The 19,648-nt window shown below is 38.0% G+C and overlaps 3 protein-coding genes across 7 annotated transcripts; all 3 read left to right on the top strand.

Annotated features, from left to right (window-relative positions):
* The first annotated feature begins 102 nt into the window (after positions 1-102).
* On the top strand, positions 103-4,367 carry mpv17l (MPV17 mitochondrial membrane protein like). The gene is made up of 4 exons (XM_051716442.1): positions 103-910; positions 2,433-2,503; positions 2,738-2,767; positions 3,225-4,367. The coding sequence occupies exons 1-4, from the start codon at positions 607-609 to the stop codon at positions 3,408-3,410; spliced, it is 591 nt and encodes a 196-aa protein (XP_051572402.1). The 5' UTR covers positions 103-606; the 3' UTR covers positions 3,411-4,367.
* A 3,718-nt stretch (positions 4,368-8,085) lies between these two features.
* si:dkeyp-72e1.6 (transmembrane protein 238-like) lies at positions 8,086-9,719 on the top strand. Its single transcript, XM_051716416.1, has 2 exons — positions 8,086-8,712; positions 9,449-9,719. The coding sequence occupies exon 1, from the start codon at positions 8,225-8,227 to the stop codon at positions 8,696-8,698; it is 474 nt and encodes a 157-aa protein (XP_051572376.1). The 5' UTR covers positions 8,086-8,224; the 3' UTR covers positions 8,699-8,712; positions 9,449-9,719.
* A 1,482-nt stretch (positions 9,720-11,201) lies between these two features.
* Positions 11,202-18,399, top strand: rrn3 (RRN3 homolog, RNA polymerase I transcription factor). 5 transcript variants are annotated; one of them, XM_051717056.1, is made up of 19 exons: positions 11,224-11,314; positions 11,448-11,471; positions 11,559-11,678; positions 11,789-11,845; positions 11,950-12,039; positions 12,133-12,262; positions 12,600-12,659; positions 13,519-13,582; positions 13,669-13,738; positions 13,837-13,935; positions 14,183-14,275; positions 14,453-14,579; positions 14,700-14,830; positions 15,064-15,194; positions 15,364-15,548; positions 16,851-16,959; positions 17,055-17,207; positions 17,298-17,385; positions 17,707-18,399. In XM_051717056.1, exons 3-19 carry the CDS (start codon positions 11,583-11,585, stop codon positions 17,857-17,859), a joined length of 1,836 nt encoding a protein of 611 aa, XP_051573016.1. In that variant the 5' UTR covers positions 11,224-11,314; positions 11,448-11,471; positions 11,559-11,582; the 3' UTR covers positions 17,860-18,399. The 5 variants fall into 5 exon arrangements, with proteins under 5 accessions (XP_051573013.1, XP_051573015.1, XP_051573016.1 ...); XM_051717053.1 differs by lacking the exon at positions 11,448-11,471 and having other exon boundaries at positions 11,202-11,314; XM_051717055.1 differs by having other exon boundaries at positions 11,215-11,471.
* Positions 18,400-19,648: the final 1,249 nt, after the last annotated feature.

Genomic DNA, 19,648 nt, shown 5'->3' with positions numbered 1-19,648 from the left:
GCTTGTATACGTGGAAAAATAGCTGCCCAGCCTGCCCGGGAGCGTTCCAAAAATGGCCGCCGAGTGGACTGACTTGCTAAATACATACAGATCATGTAGAAGCGCGCCGCCGCCAACGCGCAGGAGCGCGCGGGCAGATTAATGTAGGATTTAAGCACTTGACTAAGTAACGGGAAACTGCTGATGACTGTATGAACGCGGAGAGGGACCTTTTAATTTAATTGGTAAATTGATTAATCAATCGTATTTATTTTTTTGGCTTGATGTGCCTATTCATGTTAAAGAAAATGGACTGAACCTAGTTACTCGTTTAGTCTCCGTTTTAATTGGCGGTACTTTTTCATAATCTTATACTGTTTCTGAAGGATGTTCACCATGAATCACAATAAGCGGTCAAACCATTAATCGGTCATTTACTGCAAAGCCTTTTTAAAAGCTTAACTGACAAGAGCAGGTAGAAGGCTTAATTGAATTGTTCATTAGTGTGTTGCACTTGTACTGAGCAAAAGGTCATATGTAATGCCCATTTGTCAATACCAGGTCTGTTGTTTTATCGACAACATTTCCAATGCTTAAGAAGCAAAACAATTTGTCGTTTTGTTGAACATGAGAAAATCTTTTTTTAAACGAGCTAAGGTATTACCTTGGTTAGCCAATGTCACGTTATACGGATGCTTGTTCGCGGGAGGGGATTTCGTCCATCAGTGTCTCGCGCAGAGAGATGAGATTGACTGGAAGCACACGAGAAATGTGGCGATTGTGGCCCTCAGTTTCCAAGGTAACTTCAATTACTTTTGGTTACGGGCCTTGGAACGTCGTTTCCCGGGAAGATCGGCCGGTATGATCGTCCGCAAACTGTTTTTGGACCAAACTTTTGCATCACCTTTGGCCACCAGTGTCTTCTACACAGGTACTGTATCAATGTTGACCAGCTCTTATTACAATATAAAATATATGGACACTTAATACTTGATCTGTTAGCAGGGGCGTAGTAAGGAATTCTGGGCCCCCTGACTGTATATTGGTATGGGCCCCTTACATTTAAAAAAATACAGTTTACATTTTGTTGTGGGCCCCCCTGGACCTGTGGGCCCCTAGAATTGTTACCATCTTTCACCCTGATAGCTACGGGTAAACCCTGTCTGTTGGGTAAACCATACACTGAAGAAAATTAATTTGTGGTGAAGTAAATATAGCAGAAATCATTAAGTATATTCTACATTGAAGAAGTTAAAGTGTGAACTTGAAAATATTAAGTAAACATGTACAAATGTATACTCTAGCTTATAAAAATATATTATTCATGACTGTTTGTTATCTGTACAATGCGTCATCGTGTTTTAATCCTAAAGTAGAAGTTGTCATATTTATTTGGTATTTTGAGTAAATTTCACTGGAAAATAAATTAAGTAAATTTTACTTAATTTTTCGAAGCTGGTGTTTGCATCATGCACAGGACTTGAATAGTTAATGAATTCACACCATTTTTACTTCTTGTTTTGTGAAGTCTGAAGTTAATTTTCTACTCAAAATTACCTGTTCATGATCAAAAAAATTACCATTTTATTATTACCGCCAGTGTTGAGGTCTGCGTGCGCAGCCCTGTTTCTTGTTTCAATCGACAGTAATGCAAGGTGTTGTTTAATAGACTACAAGCATGTTTTAAGAGTCCCTGTGGAAGGCTTATGTATGTCATGTGATATATGATTAAACATGTGTTTATAAGGAATGTGCAAAATGTGAAACGGTTCAATAAAATATAATTTTACTAAATTGAAATACCATGTACATCCAGTTTGTAAGTAAAAGTTACTCAAATGTATTAACTGTACTAACTGAAATGTTTACATAAAATGTTCTCACTTTAATCAATATTATGTCATGAAGTTAAGTAGATTTTACTTAATTTTACATTAAAATGTACTGTGTTCAAAAACTTGTGAAGTAAAAATTAAGTAAACCTTACAAGTCGTTTTTTTTTTTTTTTTTCAGTGTATAAAGTTTTCTGCGGATTATGGATATTCAGTGCTCTCACCTGAATTTCAAGTGTCTAATCGAATAAGGACTGCCACTGAAATAGCAGTGCAAAATGCTCTCTGCCACGATGCAATGCTAATAGTGTTTGAGGGAAATGCATTCAACACAAAGATATCACAATCACATACAGGGCCGGATCTAGGATGCGATTTTTGGTGGGGCACTTATATTTTTTGGGGGGCAACGTTGATCATTTTACCGTCAGTCCGTGGGGTGGTGTGCCCCGTGATTGTTTCACTGTCACCACAGGGGCATCAAAAGGTTTATGGGGGGGGGGGCTCAAGCTAAATCAAGGGGGGCAATGCCGCCCTAGCCCCCCACCCCACACTGCCATGATAACATATCACATTTATAAGTTTATTCTCTTTGAATTATTCAGCTCTTTGTCTTCACAGGTGTGAGTTTCCTTGAGGGAAAGGAGGACATATTTGCAGACTGGCGAGAAAAGTTTTTTAATACATATAAGGTAGGTCCTATGGATAGCCCACAAAAAGAAAAGTCAGCTTGGTCAGCTCAGCCATGGCTAACCTTAGTATGTAAAAGTCTAGTATACTGGTTGAAAATTTGAAGGAATTCATGAAAAGGTCAAATTCTTAAAACTAATTCTTAAATGTTTACTTTGGCCTCCCCAATCCTAAATATTTGGTTACATCCTTGGTGCAGAGAGAATAATGTTATCTGTATATTTTTTACCTTTTAGACTGGACTAATGTACTGGCCATTCATGCAGGTAAGGACCACCATTCTGTCATCACATATCCACAATCTGTCATCCGCATACACCGATAACAATGCGATAAGCACTTCCTTTGCTTTATCCTTTGCTGTGTCAATATTCTTAACTTGCATTCTTTTAATTTGTATGAATTTGTCACCATTTAGGTGCAATAAAAGGATAGTAAAGTGATGTAATTTACTCACTCGTGTGTCATTACAAACCAGTTTTCCAAGGAATACAAAAGGAGAAATTACTGGCAAAATGTTAGGGACTGACACCCTCACTCAACATTTACTTTCATTCTATGGAATAAAGATGCGATGAAAGTGAATGGTGACTGAGGTCTAGCATTCTGCCTAACCTCTCATTTTGGGTTGCTCAAAAGTAAATGTTTGGAACAATATGAGGGATTGTAATTGATGACAGAATTTTAACCCTTTAACCTCTTTTTCACCTCATTTTCTTGCAGTTTCTGAATTTCGTTCTGATGCCTCTTTACCTAAGGACAGCATTCATGGGCTGTTCAGCATTTATCTGGGCCACATTCTTATGTTTCTCACGGCAGAGTGGGGATGGCACAGCAGCAGTGGCCTTGGCTTGGGTCATGGGCCCCAAAAAAGGGCTTCTACCTCGCAGTAAAGATGAGGAGAAATAGCAATACAGTGGCGCACATGAACAACTTTGTGCCTTTGTGGATGGACTGTTCAGGATCACAGTGTATTAGGGCTGTGTTTTGTTTATAAATCTTGTCACTTACAGTCTTAAGAGTTCTATGAAAATTCTGTTAACATGTTGATACCTTTAATTTATATTTATGCTGAAAAAAACCCTATTCCTTTGCTTATATTACATGAGGTTGCCATTCAACCCAAATACCTTATTTATTGTAAGATACTATCTTAGATGGACATGCTGTGTAGTATTTTATGCAAACAAAAATATGTTCTGAAAGTTAATTTTGGAGGCAATCTTAGCTGGCAAAATTTATATTGTTACTGGTATTCACTGTGAGATTAGTTCATATTTTTTAACTGAAATCAGGACCCATTCACTCATAAGGTTTACATAACATTTACATTTCCTTATGCAGTATTCAAAAGCTTTACACCTTGTTAAACTATAAAAAAATAAAAATAAATGTAATCGTAATTATGTATTGCTTTACACAATTTACAAAATGTCGATTTTTCAGGGTTAATAGTTTGGATAAACCAGAGGTTACATTGTTTGTAGGTTGTATAGTTTCATGTTATGCTGTTCTTAAGAAAGTAATATGTTTAACTTGCAGAATTGTCACAGAAGACAGATCAGCATAGATCAAATGAGGTATTGAGGGTGGTGCTGGGTAACATGGATAAAAGCTTGTCCTGTGCTGATTGTCTACGTGGATTAAGCAGGATCACACACTTGCTAATCTTAGAAGGGCAAAAATGTTTGGTGTGCGCTTGCTGTCTGCCATGTATATGACCTCTGACAACAGGAATGAAAAATCCTCTCTTAGTTATTGTCAACATTTATGTCATGATTTTGGAGAAATGCCTTTTGATTTTGATTTTGAATGCTAGTGATTTTAAGACAAATTGAGAAGGATGTAAATAAAAATCATGAATTGTTTAACCTAACAGTTAATCCAGCCACTTTATTAATATTGAGATATATGTGGAAAAGACCAATTTCTTCCAAAGGAATGTCACATGAATGACACCTGCTCCAGTAAGAGGACTGAGTAAGATATCATAAAGGGAACACAGACTAATTCTTTCTGACAGACGTTTCTATTCTTCAGCTCTGAACCAAGGGATTAAAAAGAACATATTTCTTACGCCGGTTCACACACTTCGTGAGCGGTGCGTGAGCAACGCGTTGCGTTTGGGCTTTCACATTACCCGCGTCTCTTTTCTAGGTTACGTCAACGGCGGGCACTTGTTTATCAGCGTACTTGGTCGTGATTGGTTAATATATCAAAGTGGCTTTCAAGGCAAGTGAGTCCACTCGGCTGTCATTTTTGGAACGCTCTCGGGCAGCCTGGCCGTCTTTTTCTTTGTAAATAAGCAACATAAATGTACAGCTCCTATCTACTATCTAAAGACTGACATTTCCAAAAAGTTTGGTCAAGATGCAGACCAATAATTTGGAGTGTATAGTTGGTTCGGTTTAAATATTGTTTATTTGATTTTGCGTCTTTTCTAAAATAGTATCCACATTATTTTAGTTTTCTACTGCACCCAGAGCCGCTGAGCTCAGCGTGAGCCGCGCAGCAAAAATAGGCTCGGCACCGAAACTATCCGCTTACTGCCGCGTCTGGGACGCTTCACCTCGCCACTCACTCAGGTTTACAATGTGAAGGGTGTAATCTGTTAATATGGGGCGATACAATGCAAGTGAATGGTGGCCAGAACTTTGAAGGTCCAAAAAGCACATAAAGGCAGTAATCCAGGGCAGGGAGGAGAATTTACAGTTAAAAAAATAATAATAATAATAATAAAGATTTAAATAGCCTATTGATCTGTTTCTCACCCACACATTTCATACTGCTTCTGAAGACATTGATTTAACCACTGGAGTTGTATTGATTACTTCTATGCTGCCTTTATGTGATTTTTGGACCTTCATATTTTTGGACCAAAGTTGTATGGACCATGGGCGCCTGCAGGATTTAATCTGATGTATAAAAAAATCTGCCTTGTACAATTTATATCAGGGGGGTCCAGGGGCATGCTCCCCCATTAATTAATTTATTTTTTATTTTTTTGCAAAAACAACACCAAAGCATTAAATTCTGGTGACTTTGAGAGAAGCTTTCTTTTTTCTCGAGTATGAGTAGCGTTCATGTAACTATTGGCTACAGCATTTCTTCCAGTAACCGTTCAGAGCAAACAAAGCAAAACGCACCACAACGAATAGAGCAGAACGCAGGTGTCTCGAGACACGTTTTTATCAGCTGAAGTAGTTCTTTTTAACTTGACCTTATCTAAAAATGCAGCACTCACGTGAGAGATGCTAAAAACACAGAGAAACATGACTCAGTTGTCAAAAGACATCCATCTAGCAAATGTTTACATGGAAAACGATTGAAAAACAGTGTGAGCAGATGCAAAAACAGGTTCAGTTTGAACAGCCCCTTGTTCACATGACACATCACTATAAGTTACAGTTGAATTCAGAAGTTTGCATACACTTAGGCTGAACTCATTCAAACTAATTTTTTAACCAATCCACAGATTTAATATTAGCAAACTATAGTTTTGGCAAGTCACATAGGACATCTACTTTGTGCATGAAACAAGTCATGTTTCCAACAATTGTTTACAGACAGATTGTTTCACTTTTAATTGACTATATCACAATTCCAGTGGGTCAGATGTTTACATACACTAAGTTAACTGTGCCTTTAAGCAGCTTGGAAAATTCCAGAAAATTATGAAAAGCCTTTAGGCAATTAGCTTCTGATAGGCTAATTGGCTAATTCGAGTCAATTGGAGGTGTACCTGTGGATGTATTTTAAGGCCTACTTCAAACTCAGTGCCTCTTTGCTTGACATCATAGGAAATTCAAAAGAAATCAGCCAAGACCTCAGAAAAAAAATTGTGGACCTCCACAAGTCTGGTTCATCCTTGGGAGCAATTTCCAAATGCCTGAAAGTAGCACGTTCATCTGTACAAACAACAGTATGCAAGTATAAACACCATGGGACCACGCAACCATCATACCGCTGAGGAAGGAGACGCATTCTGTCTCCTGGAGATGAACGTAGTTTGGTGCAAAAAGTGCAAATCAATCCCAGAACAACAGCAAAGGACCTTGTGAAGATGCTGGAGGAAACACGTAAACAAGTATCTATATCCACAGTAAAACGAGTCCTATAGCGACATAACCTGAAAGGCTGCTCAGCAAGGAAGAAGCCACTGCTCCAAAACCGTCATAAAAAAGCCAGACTACAGTTTGCAAGTGCACATGGGGACAAAGATCTTACTTTTTGGAGAAATGTCCTCTGGTCTGATGAAACAAAAATGTAACTTTTTGGCCATAATGACCATCGTCATGTTTGGAGGAAAAAGTTTGAGGCTTGCAAGCCGAAGAACACCATCCCAACTGTGAAGCATGGGGGTGGCCGCATCATGTTGTGGGGGTGCTTTGCTGCAGAAAGGACTGGTGCACTTCACAAAATAGATGGCATCATGAGGAAGGAAAATTATGTGGATATATTGAAGCAATATCTGACATCAGCCAGGAAGTTAAAACTCGTCGCAAATGGGTCTTCCAAATGGACAGTGACCCCAAGCATACCTACAAAGTTGTGGCAAAATGGCTTAAGGACAACAAAGTCAAGTTATTGGAGTGTCCATCACAAAGCTCTGACCTCAATCTGACAGAAAATTTGTGGGCAGAACCTAAAAAGCGTGTGCGAGCAAGGAGGCCTACAAACTTGACTCAGTTACACCAGTTCTGTCTGGAGGAATGGGCCAAAATTCCAGCAACTTAGTGTGAGAAGCTTGTGGAAGGCTATCCAAAACAACTGACCCAAGTTAAACAATTTAAAGGAAATGCTACCAAATACCTACAAAGTGTATGTATACTTCTGACCCACTGGGAATGTGATGAAAGAAATTAAAGCTGAAATAAATCATTCTTTCTACGATTACTGACATTTCACATTCTTAAAATAAAGTAGTGATCCTAACTGACCTAAGACAGGGAATATTTTCTACCATTAAATGTCAGAAATTGTGAAAAACTGAGTTTAAATGTATTTGTAAGGTGTATGTAAACTTCTGACTTCAACTGTACCTTTTGTTTCAGTTGATTGTAGGTACATGTCCACTGTATTCAGCGCTGTTTGTTCTCTGTATTCGTAAATATCCCGATACTGTTTTACTGTGTGAGAAACGGCTCCAATGATTCAGTGAGGGAGCGATCCGAACGAATTGTACTGAATCACGAATAGATTCAGACCATGTTGCAAGCCCGTTTGGCCAATTCACTGAAAAGAACCGACTCAAAAATATTTATTCATTCGCAAATTGGGCATTGCTAGTTCTTTTAAACAGCCAACAGAAATACGGGACACACTTCATGATTGATGAAATATTCTGAGAGTAAATATTTTTCAGGTCAGTCGGAGCGCTCATGGTACGGCCAATATGGCACCAAAAACAGCCTTTTCCAAAATGATCAATACCATTACTTCTATAAAGCCGAAAGTATCCTCATTTCAAATGCTGCTGTTGTGTACACTAGAGTCAGCACAGGCCCTCATATCAAGGTGAGTCTGCCCGTGTAGTTAAGACGCACCCACCGCTCTATGCCACTCCCTTTCCAGGTGCGTTACGACTGTTGAAGCAGTAACGGAGAACTCCTTCCTCCGCTCCGCTTACCTATGCAAACAAACAGAAACCACCCAGACTCTTAATTCAGACGACTGGTTGTTCGACAGAAGAATTAAACAGGCAGTCCTACAACATCTTCGAGATGGAGGCAGCGCCGGGTGGTCTCGGGCGATGTTCTTGCGCGTTCTGGCTCGCCGTGGCTTTCGACGTTCTTGGTCTCAGCATATTATTGCTGGGCGTATTCGGAGATTTATTTTTCTACGACTTTCTTATATATGCAGGCGCCATTATCATTTTTCTGAGCCTCATTTGGTGGGTGTTCTGGTACACGGGTAATATTGAGGTGCCACCAGAGGAGCTTGAGGATGATGTGGGTTTGTTGAAGAAGGGCAGAGGTTTGGCAGGAGTTGTCAGGAGGTTCTCCAGTCGCCTCTCAAGCGGAATCAGGAACTCTCTCAGGAGAAATGGGGTGACCCGAGGTCAAGGTGCAGCACCCGGTCAAGTAAAGCACAGAAGAGAAGGCACTCGTCCAGTACCAGTAGCTCTAGCAATGACCTCTCAGGATAACCTGAGCACTGTGTCTGCAACAGTGACTGGAGAAACACAGGCCATATGATCCGTCATGTACAGGTTATTACCACTCAGTTACATTTTACTGTCTATATTGGGCAACAAGTTACAAGATAGTAACAATGCCAACAAATACATCAATCTATCCAAATGGTTTGATGAACACATTATTGAGATAGATTGTGACTGTGCCATCACTTTTTCTTGTTAACTGCAATACTTGACTAGATATGAACAATGAACATACACGATATTTTGAAGAAATGACTTTGAGGAAATATTTGAATCATAGGTAGGGCAGATCATTCTGTTAAACATTAACCATGAAACCTATAAAACCTAAGCTCAGAACAACAATGGAGACCTATGTAAAAGAAAATAGACATATCTTTATGTTTAAATATGTAGTCAGATTCACCCTTTTTACACTACAGGATTGAGTTTTTTTTTTTTTTTTCAACAAACTTGAAAGAAGAAGAATAATGTAAAGGATTCATTGAAAATGGCTCACACACTTTTGCTAAAACAAAGTATAAAAAAGACACACACACACACACACACACAAAGGACAAAATAGAAGCAACCCCCCCCCCCAAAAAAAACAAAAACAAAGATGCAATAAGAGAAATTATGTCTGCAGCACAGGTTGGTAAGAGCCAACAAAATATATAAAGGCACATAAATGCATTTTCCATGTTGTAATAGGTTAAATTAATATAAGTAGCCTAGAGGGTAAATTAATCTATAATGAATATAGAGGAACATTTTGTAAAAAATTTTTGTTTTATTTTGACAGGTCACAGAAGAGGACATTCAACCATATGGCATTGCCTAAGCAGATTTTTTTCACTTTTTTTATATTAATTTTTTTTGTCTTATTTTTTGTGAAAATTTTGTGAAAAAGTGAACTGCAATTGTTTTTTTTTTTTGTTTTTTTTTTTACTGTTTTTACTGATTTGATTAATCTTGTGTTTTATGATTTGTACCACACACTGTTTTGAAATTATGCACTGACAAGAATGGCTGTATGACCAAAAAAATAAAATGATGTATTTTCCTAAATATAACTGTGTATTTTGTATCTGTGTCTGGTTTAAAGGTTTTAGCCAACATGTAATTGTAACCCAGATATTTTCTAGTGTCTTGCTTTTATTCACCATACAACCTTTGAACAGTAAGGAGTGTTAGGTTTGCTTCCTCTTATCTTTGTTTGCTCATACCAATTTAGAATCAGCAGGTGTAAATGAAAAGGGAGGTATAGTCTGTTTGATATCGTTATCTCAAGGACAGTATCCTCACTTATTTACAAAAGTTTACTGTTTCAAATTTCGTACGTATTTATAGTTTTTAAAAAAATATTAGATAGGCTTATGTAAATGCAGTGACTTTCATACATTAACACAATTAGTTTAAGCTAACTGTGTAAAACTTTTGCCAACTTAAAGGAATATTCTGGGTTTAATGCAAGTTAAGATCAATCAAAACTATTTGTGGCATAAAATTGATTACCACAAAAAATTATTTCAACTATTCCCTCATTTTCTTTTTCTTTTCTTTAAAAAAAAAAAAAAGAAAGAAAAAATTCGAGCTTCCAGTGAGGCACTTACAATGGAAGTCAATGGGGGCCAATTTTTGGAGGGTTTAAAGGCAGAAATGTGAAGCTTATAATTTTATAAAAGCACTTAGAATAATTCTTCTGCTAAAATTGATGTAGCTGTAAAGTTCTTTTAAATCATTATTTTTAAAGTAATTTTAGGGTTTGTTTACATTACATCATAACGACATTGAAGTTAAGTTAAATTGGCTATAACTTTACACAGGAAAGGTTAGTAAGTTTTATCACACTAAAATCATGTTTACACACATATAGTTTACATCTGGTGGCTGAACTTTTAAAACAGTGAGTATATGAACGTTTACGGATTGGCCCCATTCACTTCTATTGTAAGTGCCTCACTGTAACCCAGATTTTTTTTTTTTTTTTTTTTTTTTTTTTTTAAGAAAAGGAGGGGCAAGTCACATATGCCACAAATGCTTTTGACTGATCTTAACTTGTACTGAACCCAGAATATTCCTTTAACATAAAATAACTTGTTCAGTGAGAACGTTCGTCCTAAACCTGGTGACGTGTTCCTATTCTCAAATAGGGTAAATCTAAAAAAAACTGTCAAAAACATGTCCAGATCATTTATTTTTTTCAACCCAATTCAAAGGAAATTTTAGGAAAATGAAGCCTGATTTAGGACTTTTGAGATTTTTGTATTTATTTTGTATTTTATTTTTATTTATTTATTTATTTATATTTTTGCATTGTGACATTATTTTCATGAAAATTAATCACATTTCCACCGAAAATTCTTAATGTGATCTGGACATGTTTTCGATAGACTCCCCCAATTAGACTAACAGAAGTTCATCGCTAATGAAACGAACTCTCAAGAAAGGCATTTACAGAGTCATTACACTCCAAACCAATAGGTGGTGGTAGACGTTTCAATGTTTTCTTGGGCGCTTCATCTACGACTTCCGTCAAAACAGTCCAGCTGACCGGTGAGCACTTCCTGTTGTGCAGCGCTCGGCATGGTTACGCATGTGAATCTTTCACTATTTCATTTAGAATACGGAATTTTAAAATTTCATAGTTTATGAATAAGCATTTTTGGTAAGATTCAATGAATTAATTACTCTACTTATGGCTCGCATAATGTGGTTAAAATTGTTACTTCGTGCAAGCTATAAGGATACTTATAATCCACCGGTTTATACAACTTTTGTCTGTTTCTTGATTATTTCAGCTAGCGTTTGTGGAGGCAGCAATTGTAGGTGACTGAATGAATTGTAAAGTAGGGTTAATTGATTAAAGGTGCCAGTATTAACATTATGTCGATTGCGTATTTTGTTCTCAGATTAAGACTACTTGTGGACACATTATGGAAGTGGACGACAGGGATTTCATCAATACACCTCCAATGAAAACTGTGCGTTTTGGGGGCACTGTTGCCAATACTTTAGCCAAACTAAAACTGGTGAGTTTAGGGTACGATGTTTGGAGTATAATGTTCGGAAAGCCGATTCATGTCACTGTCAGCCATGTCTGATGAAACATGTACTGACATGTCTGGTGTGACTTCTATAGGGAGACACGAGTGACTATGAACTGATCAAGCATCAGCTCTCAGACCCTGATATTAAGGCAAGTATTGTGTTTTATAAGTGTTTGTGTTTTAAAAAGTGCATCAGAAACTTGCTCTCAAATGTTTTTTATTTATTTATTTATTTTTTTGTATTTCATTGTAGGATGGCCAAATCATCAACTGGTTGCAAGAATTCAGGACCTGTGTCACCCAACTTGGCAAAGATCATGAGCAATTAATCTATGTTGTTTTGGTGAGTGAAACATCAGTGTGTGATATTATCATCAAATGTCAGTTGGGTCCCAGTTTTGCTTTGCTCTAACTTGTGAAGTGTCTTTTTATACAGAAGCTGCCTTGGCTCGGCCGCAGTCCGGCTGTTGTGGAAGAATATCTGGCTTTTCTGAGTAACCTTGTGTCAGCCCAGACAGTTTATCTAAGACCATGTCTCAAGATGGTCATCTCTAATTTTATGCCAAGTAAGTTTTGTATTGATTCAGATTTCCTGATTCGATTCCGATTCACAATTTCTCGATTCCAATTCATATGGGTATATTTCAGTTATAATGCCCATTCTGCTTACTTATGAAAGAGATTGTCTCTCAGCTAATGCTGTTAATTAGGGGACCTTCTAACGTGGTAAATTACAAAAATATTAATTTTACAAATTATATTTTATCATTTGTTTTTCATCATTTTGGTCACATTTTAGCTTTTTAAATCAATATTTTTACCTTGTCCTTGTTAATGCATTGCTCAGTTTGAGATTGCTCAAATCGCTTATAATCATGTTTATTTTTTTTAAATTTTTTTCAGAGAGAATAAGAATCCAGGATGGAAATGTGGATATTTCAGATTCTGATGATGAAGATGAGAGTGGGTGTATTTCTATACCATTTGTGAAATCAATTGTTGTTGAAATACCATTATAGATTTATTTACTTTTACATTTATTTATTTAGCAGACACTTATTTAAAGAATACAGCAAAAGTGAATCGTGCTAAGGAAGCAGTAACATGAGAAGTGCCGCAATACAAAGTTTCAAATTGCTTAGATAAGTAGGGAGGAACATTGGTGAAAGAATGGATTGAATTTATTTTTAAGGAAGAGAGAAGACTAGAGAGTAGGATTAAGTCAAGTGCTAACAAAAGAGATGCATCTTTAGATGTTTTTTGAAAGTAGTTAGGGGATAAGCTGCTTGGATGGAGTTGGGAAAGTCATTCAACCAGCAAGGAACAGTGGAAGTGAAAGTCAGAGAAAGTGATTCTGTGCCTCTATGAGGTGGCACCACGAGGCGCTGCTCACCCAGTGATCGCAAGCTTCTGAAGGGCATATAGACTTGAAGTAGTGAGTGTAGAACCAGTGGTTGTTCTGTAATCGAGCGTCAATGCCTTGAACTTGACGCAAGCAACTATTGGCAGCCAGTGCTGTTTGATGAAGAGAGGTGTGATATGCGCTCTCTTGGGTTTGTTGAAGACCAAACGGGCCGTCGTTTTCTGGATCAGTTGCAGAGGTTTAAATGTAAATGCATAAAGTCCTGCCAGAATAACATTGCAGTAGTCCAGTCTAGATATGACAAGAAGTTGTGTAGCATGCTCAGATAGGAGAGGTCTGATCTTCTTAATGTTGTACAGTGCAAATCTGCATTAATGATTCACAGTTGTTTGTTGGGTTGATTGTGACCTACTGTTTAATTCACACCATAATTCATTGTTTCTTTTAAAATTTATACAGATCTTCCAAGAACATTTGATCAGTGTCATCAAGCTCTTCAGCTGATTGCAAGATATGTTCCATCGTAAGTGTCTTATAAAACCCAGAATTGTTTTTCCATATTTAGTAGTTCCTTCATCATTAAAAAAACATGTTCCCTGCTTCTTTCAGAACCAGCCGATTCTTGACGCCAATCCTCTCCGAAAAGTTCCCTTTTGTGCAGAAATCCTCCCGAACACTTGTGAGTTATACAGAGAGATTATCTTTTTGCTTTCAAAATCCTGGAAGATGTCAGTACATATGTAGTTGAACCTGAGGCTGTATTATCTGTCCACACAGGAGTGTTATGTTCACAATCTGTTGAGAGTTACAGTCTATATCCCTGCCCTGAGAAGAGACCTGCTGGAGCTCATTATCAGCAAGATGCTCACTCTAGATGTAAAATATATATATATATATATTATGCATGGAGTACATGGAATATGTGTTCTTTAAAAAAATATTTTTCAACACGGAACCATTTAAAATGAACTAGTTAAGAAAAATGTGCTGACTAGTTGCAGCACCTAAAATATACACTTTCCACAAACATTATTATAAATATTAATCTAGTATAGCTCAAAGAAATGCGTGTTAACTACTGATTTACAAATAGTGCAACGACAGATGTTTTGACTTGTGACAGGTTAGTGCACCACGAAGTGAGATTGAAGACATGGAAGGTGCAGCGCAGCAAGACGCCAGTGGAGATTCACGGGACGACTGTCTCTTCAACATGGTCAGTAGTTCCAGAACACTTAATAACACAAAAAAAAAAGCCAAACTCTGACATGCAGAACACAATCACGGTGTTCGAATCACATGTATTAACCTTATTCAGGGCTAACTCATTTATATCACACTCTTTCCCCCCTTTTTTGTATAGTCATAGACATTTCTCTCTTCTCAATGGCAGGATGAAGAAGAGGAATCTCTATCGAGACCTGTTGATGGGGCCGTAATGGTTCACCCTGTGGCAGAGAGATTAGACACCTTAATGAGAGTCCTGCTGGCTTATATTAAAGACATCTGCCATGTTAATGGTGAGGTCATAGTGTTATTTTTATTGTTGTTGTTATGAATAAGATCTGACACTGAGTGTCCCATAACTAAATGTCTATTAATTATTTACTGTTTTTCTATGATTGTTCCTACCCAATTAGGCTCATTAGATATTGAGAAGGCCAAAGCTCTGTACAGGGACCTCTTGTCTGTATTCGATAAGGTGGTGCTTCCCACTCACGGTTCCTGTCACGTGCAGTACTGCATGTTCTACCTGTGCAGCTTTCGCCTGGTAAGCTTCCAGTTCTCCTGCAAAACAAAACAGACTTCAATATCTGATTACAGCTGATGAAGGGCACTTTTTAACAAAGCATTTCATTGACAACAATTGATTTTGTAACATTGTGCATATTTTGGTTCCTTGTTATTAAGAAATGCTACTTATGGAGGACATATTATGAGATATATTGTAAGAGACATGAGATGTGTTTTGTTTCTAAAGGTTGACTTGCTTTTTTTTTTCAGGGTTTGGCTGAAGCCTTCTTAGATCACTTATGGAAGCAGTTACAAAGCCCTTCCCAGCCCCCCATCCTGAGACAGGCTGCTGCTGGATACATGGGCAGCTTCATGGCAAGAGCCAAGTTTTTGCCAGTATCGTATGTATCTCTTGTCTTGCAGTTTTATCTCATCTGATACACTGAAGTCCAATATTTAATCATCTGTCTTGGCAGTGGTTTGTTACAAATGTGGTTTGATTGAACATACCATTTGAAACTGTTTCCTTCATGTCAGTACTGGTGCTGTAGAGTTTCCTCTCTTCCACAGAACAGTCAAGGCCTGTCTGGACCTGTTAGTTCCCTGGCTGCACCTTTACATAGACAGCCAGGACTCGGGCTCCAGAGCTTTCTGTGATGTGAATCTGCACAGCCCCTTTTACACAGCCTGCCAGGCTGTGTTCTACACACTGATCTTCAGACATAATGCTATTCTGGAGGGCAATATGAAAAAAGGTCAGTACATGTGGAATGTACCTCTGATCTTTCTGTAAGTACTGTGCATCACTGCTAACTTATTTTATCTGCTTAGTGTCAAACATTAGACTGATATTGTATCAGTTATTTGAAAGAATATTTGACCTGAAAATGTATTTCACCCTTTAATTATCCTAGAACATACTTGTCAGAAGAATATAGAATGAATATGTATAAGAATATACTGGATATAAGAATGTAGAATATATGGAGTAAATTGCACCATGGACCACTAAAGGCCTCGATATACTTCTGGAGAAGTGCTTCATTCTTCGTTCAGGGGTAAAAAGAAGTTTGAAACAGCTGAGCAATGGTATACTGTTTGCAAACATTCAGACACCGGTCACACCGCTGTGGGAGGCATTTAGAAGTACGTTTAAATATGAGGACGCTACATGTAAAACCTTAAAAATGAGTAGAATTCACATGAGGTCAGTAAAAGAAGCTGTTTTAACCACTCGAAGAGGATTTAAAGTAATATATATGCAGTAGAAAATGTTTCATTTGTCTTGTTTACATTCTGAATTCATGATGACGCTGATACTACTGCAAAGATGGGCGTATAAAAGAGTGTTCATGTGCAGAATACAGACAAAAGAATGATGACTGGCATATCTTACTTTGGGCAGATGGCACATGAGTGAATAGGCTCTTGAGAGTATTTGAGTAGATTTGATTCCTTCTGTAGACTAATTCAACAAAAAAAATTGCGTAACATGTCTTGGAAAACGTCTCTGTGGGAACGATCGTACAGATGTTGGTAATTTGCACCAGCTCGCTAATAACGCTACACGCCGATGTGTTCATACTGACTGATCTTGACTGACTGAACAACATAAACAGAATTAGCTGTGGCCTCAAGGTGGATGGAGCTCCAGATCACACCTACCGATGGTGTGGACCAATGGCAGTAAGAAAGTGGTTATCAGTCGGTTAGAAGTTTTCCTAAAATTTCACTCAGGCGAGCTGTTACGAACCACCGAAACAAACACACATACACCTTTTTGGCCAGATTTTGTTCTAAATGAGCTCACACTCGTTCGTTCTTCGATTTTGTATGAAGTATAGGGTGGCCTTAAAAAAATACTTTTGATGGTGCTTTTTGTAATTTTGGAGCTTGACAACCCCAGTCCTTATTTGCATGATATTGAAAAGAGTGGCTATAATAATCCTTTTATGTTCCATGGAAGGGGAAAAAAGTCATATAGGTTAGGAAAGTATTCCTTTTGGATGCAAAGAATGCTTTGGGCATGTTCATTCATTCATGCATTGTTTCTGCAGGTTTGGCCTACCTACAAAGTTTGAATCTAGAGCGCATTGTGATGTGCCAGCTCAACCCGCTGCGGGTCTGTCTACCTGCTGTCACCAACATGTTTGCAGCCATCACCAGGTACAGCCTGAGAGATATTGTTCATCTAATTACATAGCTTTATGGAATAAATAAAAGCATGATAAATGAGGGCAGTTTTACCCATGTGTTGGCAGAAAGTATCAGCTCGTGTTCTGTTACACCATCATTGAGCGGAACAACCGTCAACTGTTGCCAGTGGTGAGGAGTTCAATGGGCGGCAACTGTGTGTCCACTAACACAAACCCTCTGGATACTTTCTTCCCGTTTGATCCATATCTCTTAAAAAGGTATGCATTGAGCCTCATGTCCATTCTGTCAATCTCAGCATTGGCATAATGGCTCAGTGGACTCATCATATTTTAATTTTTTCACAACAGTTCTGGAAAACTCATTGAGCCAATCTACCAGGTGTGGGAGGAGCCTTCTGAATGTATGATGGATTTACCAAAGAAGGAAGTGAGAAAGGTGATGCCTTCACCTACATTTACAGTGGTACCCTAAAGGATTTGAACACAGGTTTTGGTGGTTTGACATTGCATTAAATAACAAAATATATAACCAAGTGGCATTCATTTAAAAAAAAAGGTAGTACAGGCACAAAACATTGGGCTGTAAAATGCTGTATAAAATAGTAGATATAATGTTCAGACAATATTTGGTTGCTTTCTGGTTGTCAGACTTTAGTGAAACATGTCCATAGTTAATGATGAACACACCTGTGGTTACTCTGTTAGGACACCTGTGTGAATTTATCTGGAACTGCTAACAATTGATCTCATCTCGCAGGGGTCCATGGAGGAAGAAGATGATTTTCTGCATGGAGGGACTCCACATGGAGACACAATAGTTGGCATGACTCCAGGCTCTTATGACTCTCACCTGCACAGCCCGCGGAGCGTGGGCTCTCCCCCCATCTCCTTCCTGCAGCGACCCTTCTGATCCACTATAGTAGTTATCAGCAGGTCACTGAGGAGCTAACCATGCAACACAGCACCATGTGGGTGTGCTCAAGGAATGCACGTGCTTGTGTTGGCACAGATCTTACTGAGGCTGTTAAGAAACTCCTGCAAGTGACCCTTTACACACCAGTTTTACTGGCCTCTGTGTCAGTAGTTTTGCTAAACACCCTATCACACTTTAAGACTGCATCATGAAATAGAACTCATGTTTCTTTTGCACATTTTAGTTACACCAATCAGCCACAACATTAAAACCAACTGCCTAATATTGTGTAGGTCCCCCTCGTGCCACCAAGAGAGCGCCAACCCGCATCTCAGAATAGCAATCTGAGATGCTATTCTTCTCACCACAATTGTACAGAGTGGTTATCTGAGTTACCGTAGACTTTGTCAGTTCGAACCAGTCTGGCCATTCTCCATTGACCTCTCTCATCAACAAGGCATTTCCGTCCACAGACCTGCCACTCACTGGATGTATTTTGTTTTTGGCACCATTCTGAGTAAATTCTAGAGACTGTTGTGCATGAAAATCCCAGGAGATCAGCAGTTACAAAAGTACTCAAACCAGCCCCTCTGGCACCAACAATCATGCCACGGTCCAAATCACTGAGATCACATTTTTTCCCCACTCTGATAGTTGATGTGAAAGTCAACTGAAGCTCCTGACCAGTATTTGCATGATTTTATGCACTGCTGCCACACGATTGGCTGATTAGATAATTGCATGGATGATTGTTGGTGCCAGACGGGCTGGTTTGAGTATTTCTGTAACTGCTGATCTCCTGGGATTTTCACACACAACAGTCTCTAGAATTTACTCAGAATGGTGCCAGAAACAAAAAAACTGCCTTGTTGATGAGAGAGGTCAACAGAGAATGGCCAGACTGGTTCGAACTGGCAAAGTCTACGGTAACTCAGATAACCGCTCTGTACAATTGTGGTGAGAAGAATATAATCTCAGAATGCTATTCTGAGATGCGGGTTGGCACTGTTTTGGCAGCACAAGGGGGGTAAATTAATAGTGAAATTAAAGAATCACCGGAGGTTTCTCAAGCAGACAATGTCATGTAATCTGTTTTTGAGAGAAACTGACAGCCCAGAAATTGAGACAGTGTTGTAATGAAATGATCAATTTGTACTCCGTTACAATGAGTAAATATTATTTGTTATTTATTTTTCAGTCTGTTCTGTACAGGTTTGTTCTTAAAATGGATTGATAGGTTGGAATTGCCTGATTATGTTGTTGGTTAATGGGCTTCATTTCCCAGTGCTGAGGTTATGAAATATTCAGCAGGACATACAAAGGAATACTTTTCCTTTAGAGATGAGTTTCCATGGTGTTTGTTTTGAAATTTTAATGATCCAACTATGCCATATTATTTGGCTTTTTCTTTATAAAAAGCATAGCATGTGTTGTGTGCTACACAGTGAGTTTGTGTCCTGAATCTTGCTGAATTTGTGCTAAATTCAGAATCAGACTGAATTTTGACATTTTTACTCTTAAGATAATGTTAACATGTAAAATAAGACAAATGGTTTAAAGGTTTGCCAGTTTTATTAAAATATTGCTAAAATGTACTATTGTTGCCTTTTTATTTTTTCAAGATGGATATAATCTTTTAGAAACTATTGAAATGTTGATTTTTATCATTATTTACCAGGTAAAGCATTACAATATAACAATAATTTAATACCTATTAAATGTATTCATAAAATGAGAATAATAATTATAATTAGTTTAATAATTGCAGATAATAAAAAACTTTTTA

The sequence above is a fragment of the Myxocyprinus asiaticus genome, chromosome 14, assembly GCF_019703515.2.
Source record: "Myxocyprinus asiaticus isolate MX2 ecotype Aquarium Trade chromosome 14, UBuf_Myxa_2, whole genome shotgun sequence".
NCBI classification, from domain to species: domain Eukaryota; kingdom Metazoa; phylum Chordata; class Actinopteri; order Cypriniformes; family Catostomidae; genus Myxocyprinus; species Myxocyprinus asiaticus.
Note: the sequence above shows the minus strand (reverse complement) of the source record. Positions and strands in the feature narration are given on the sequence as shown.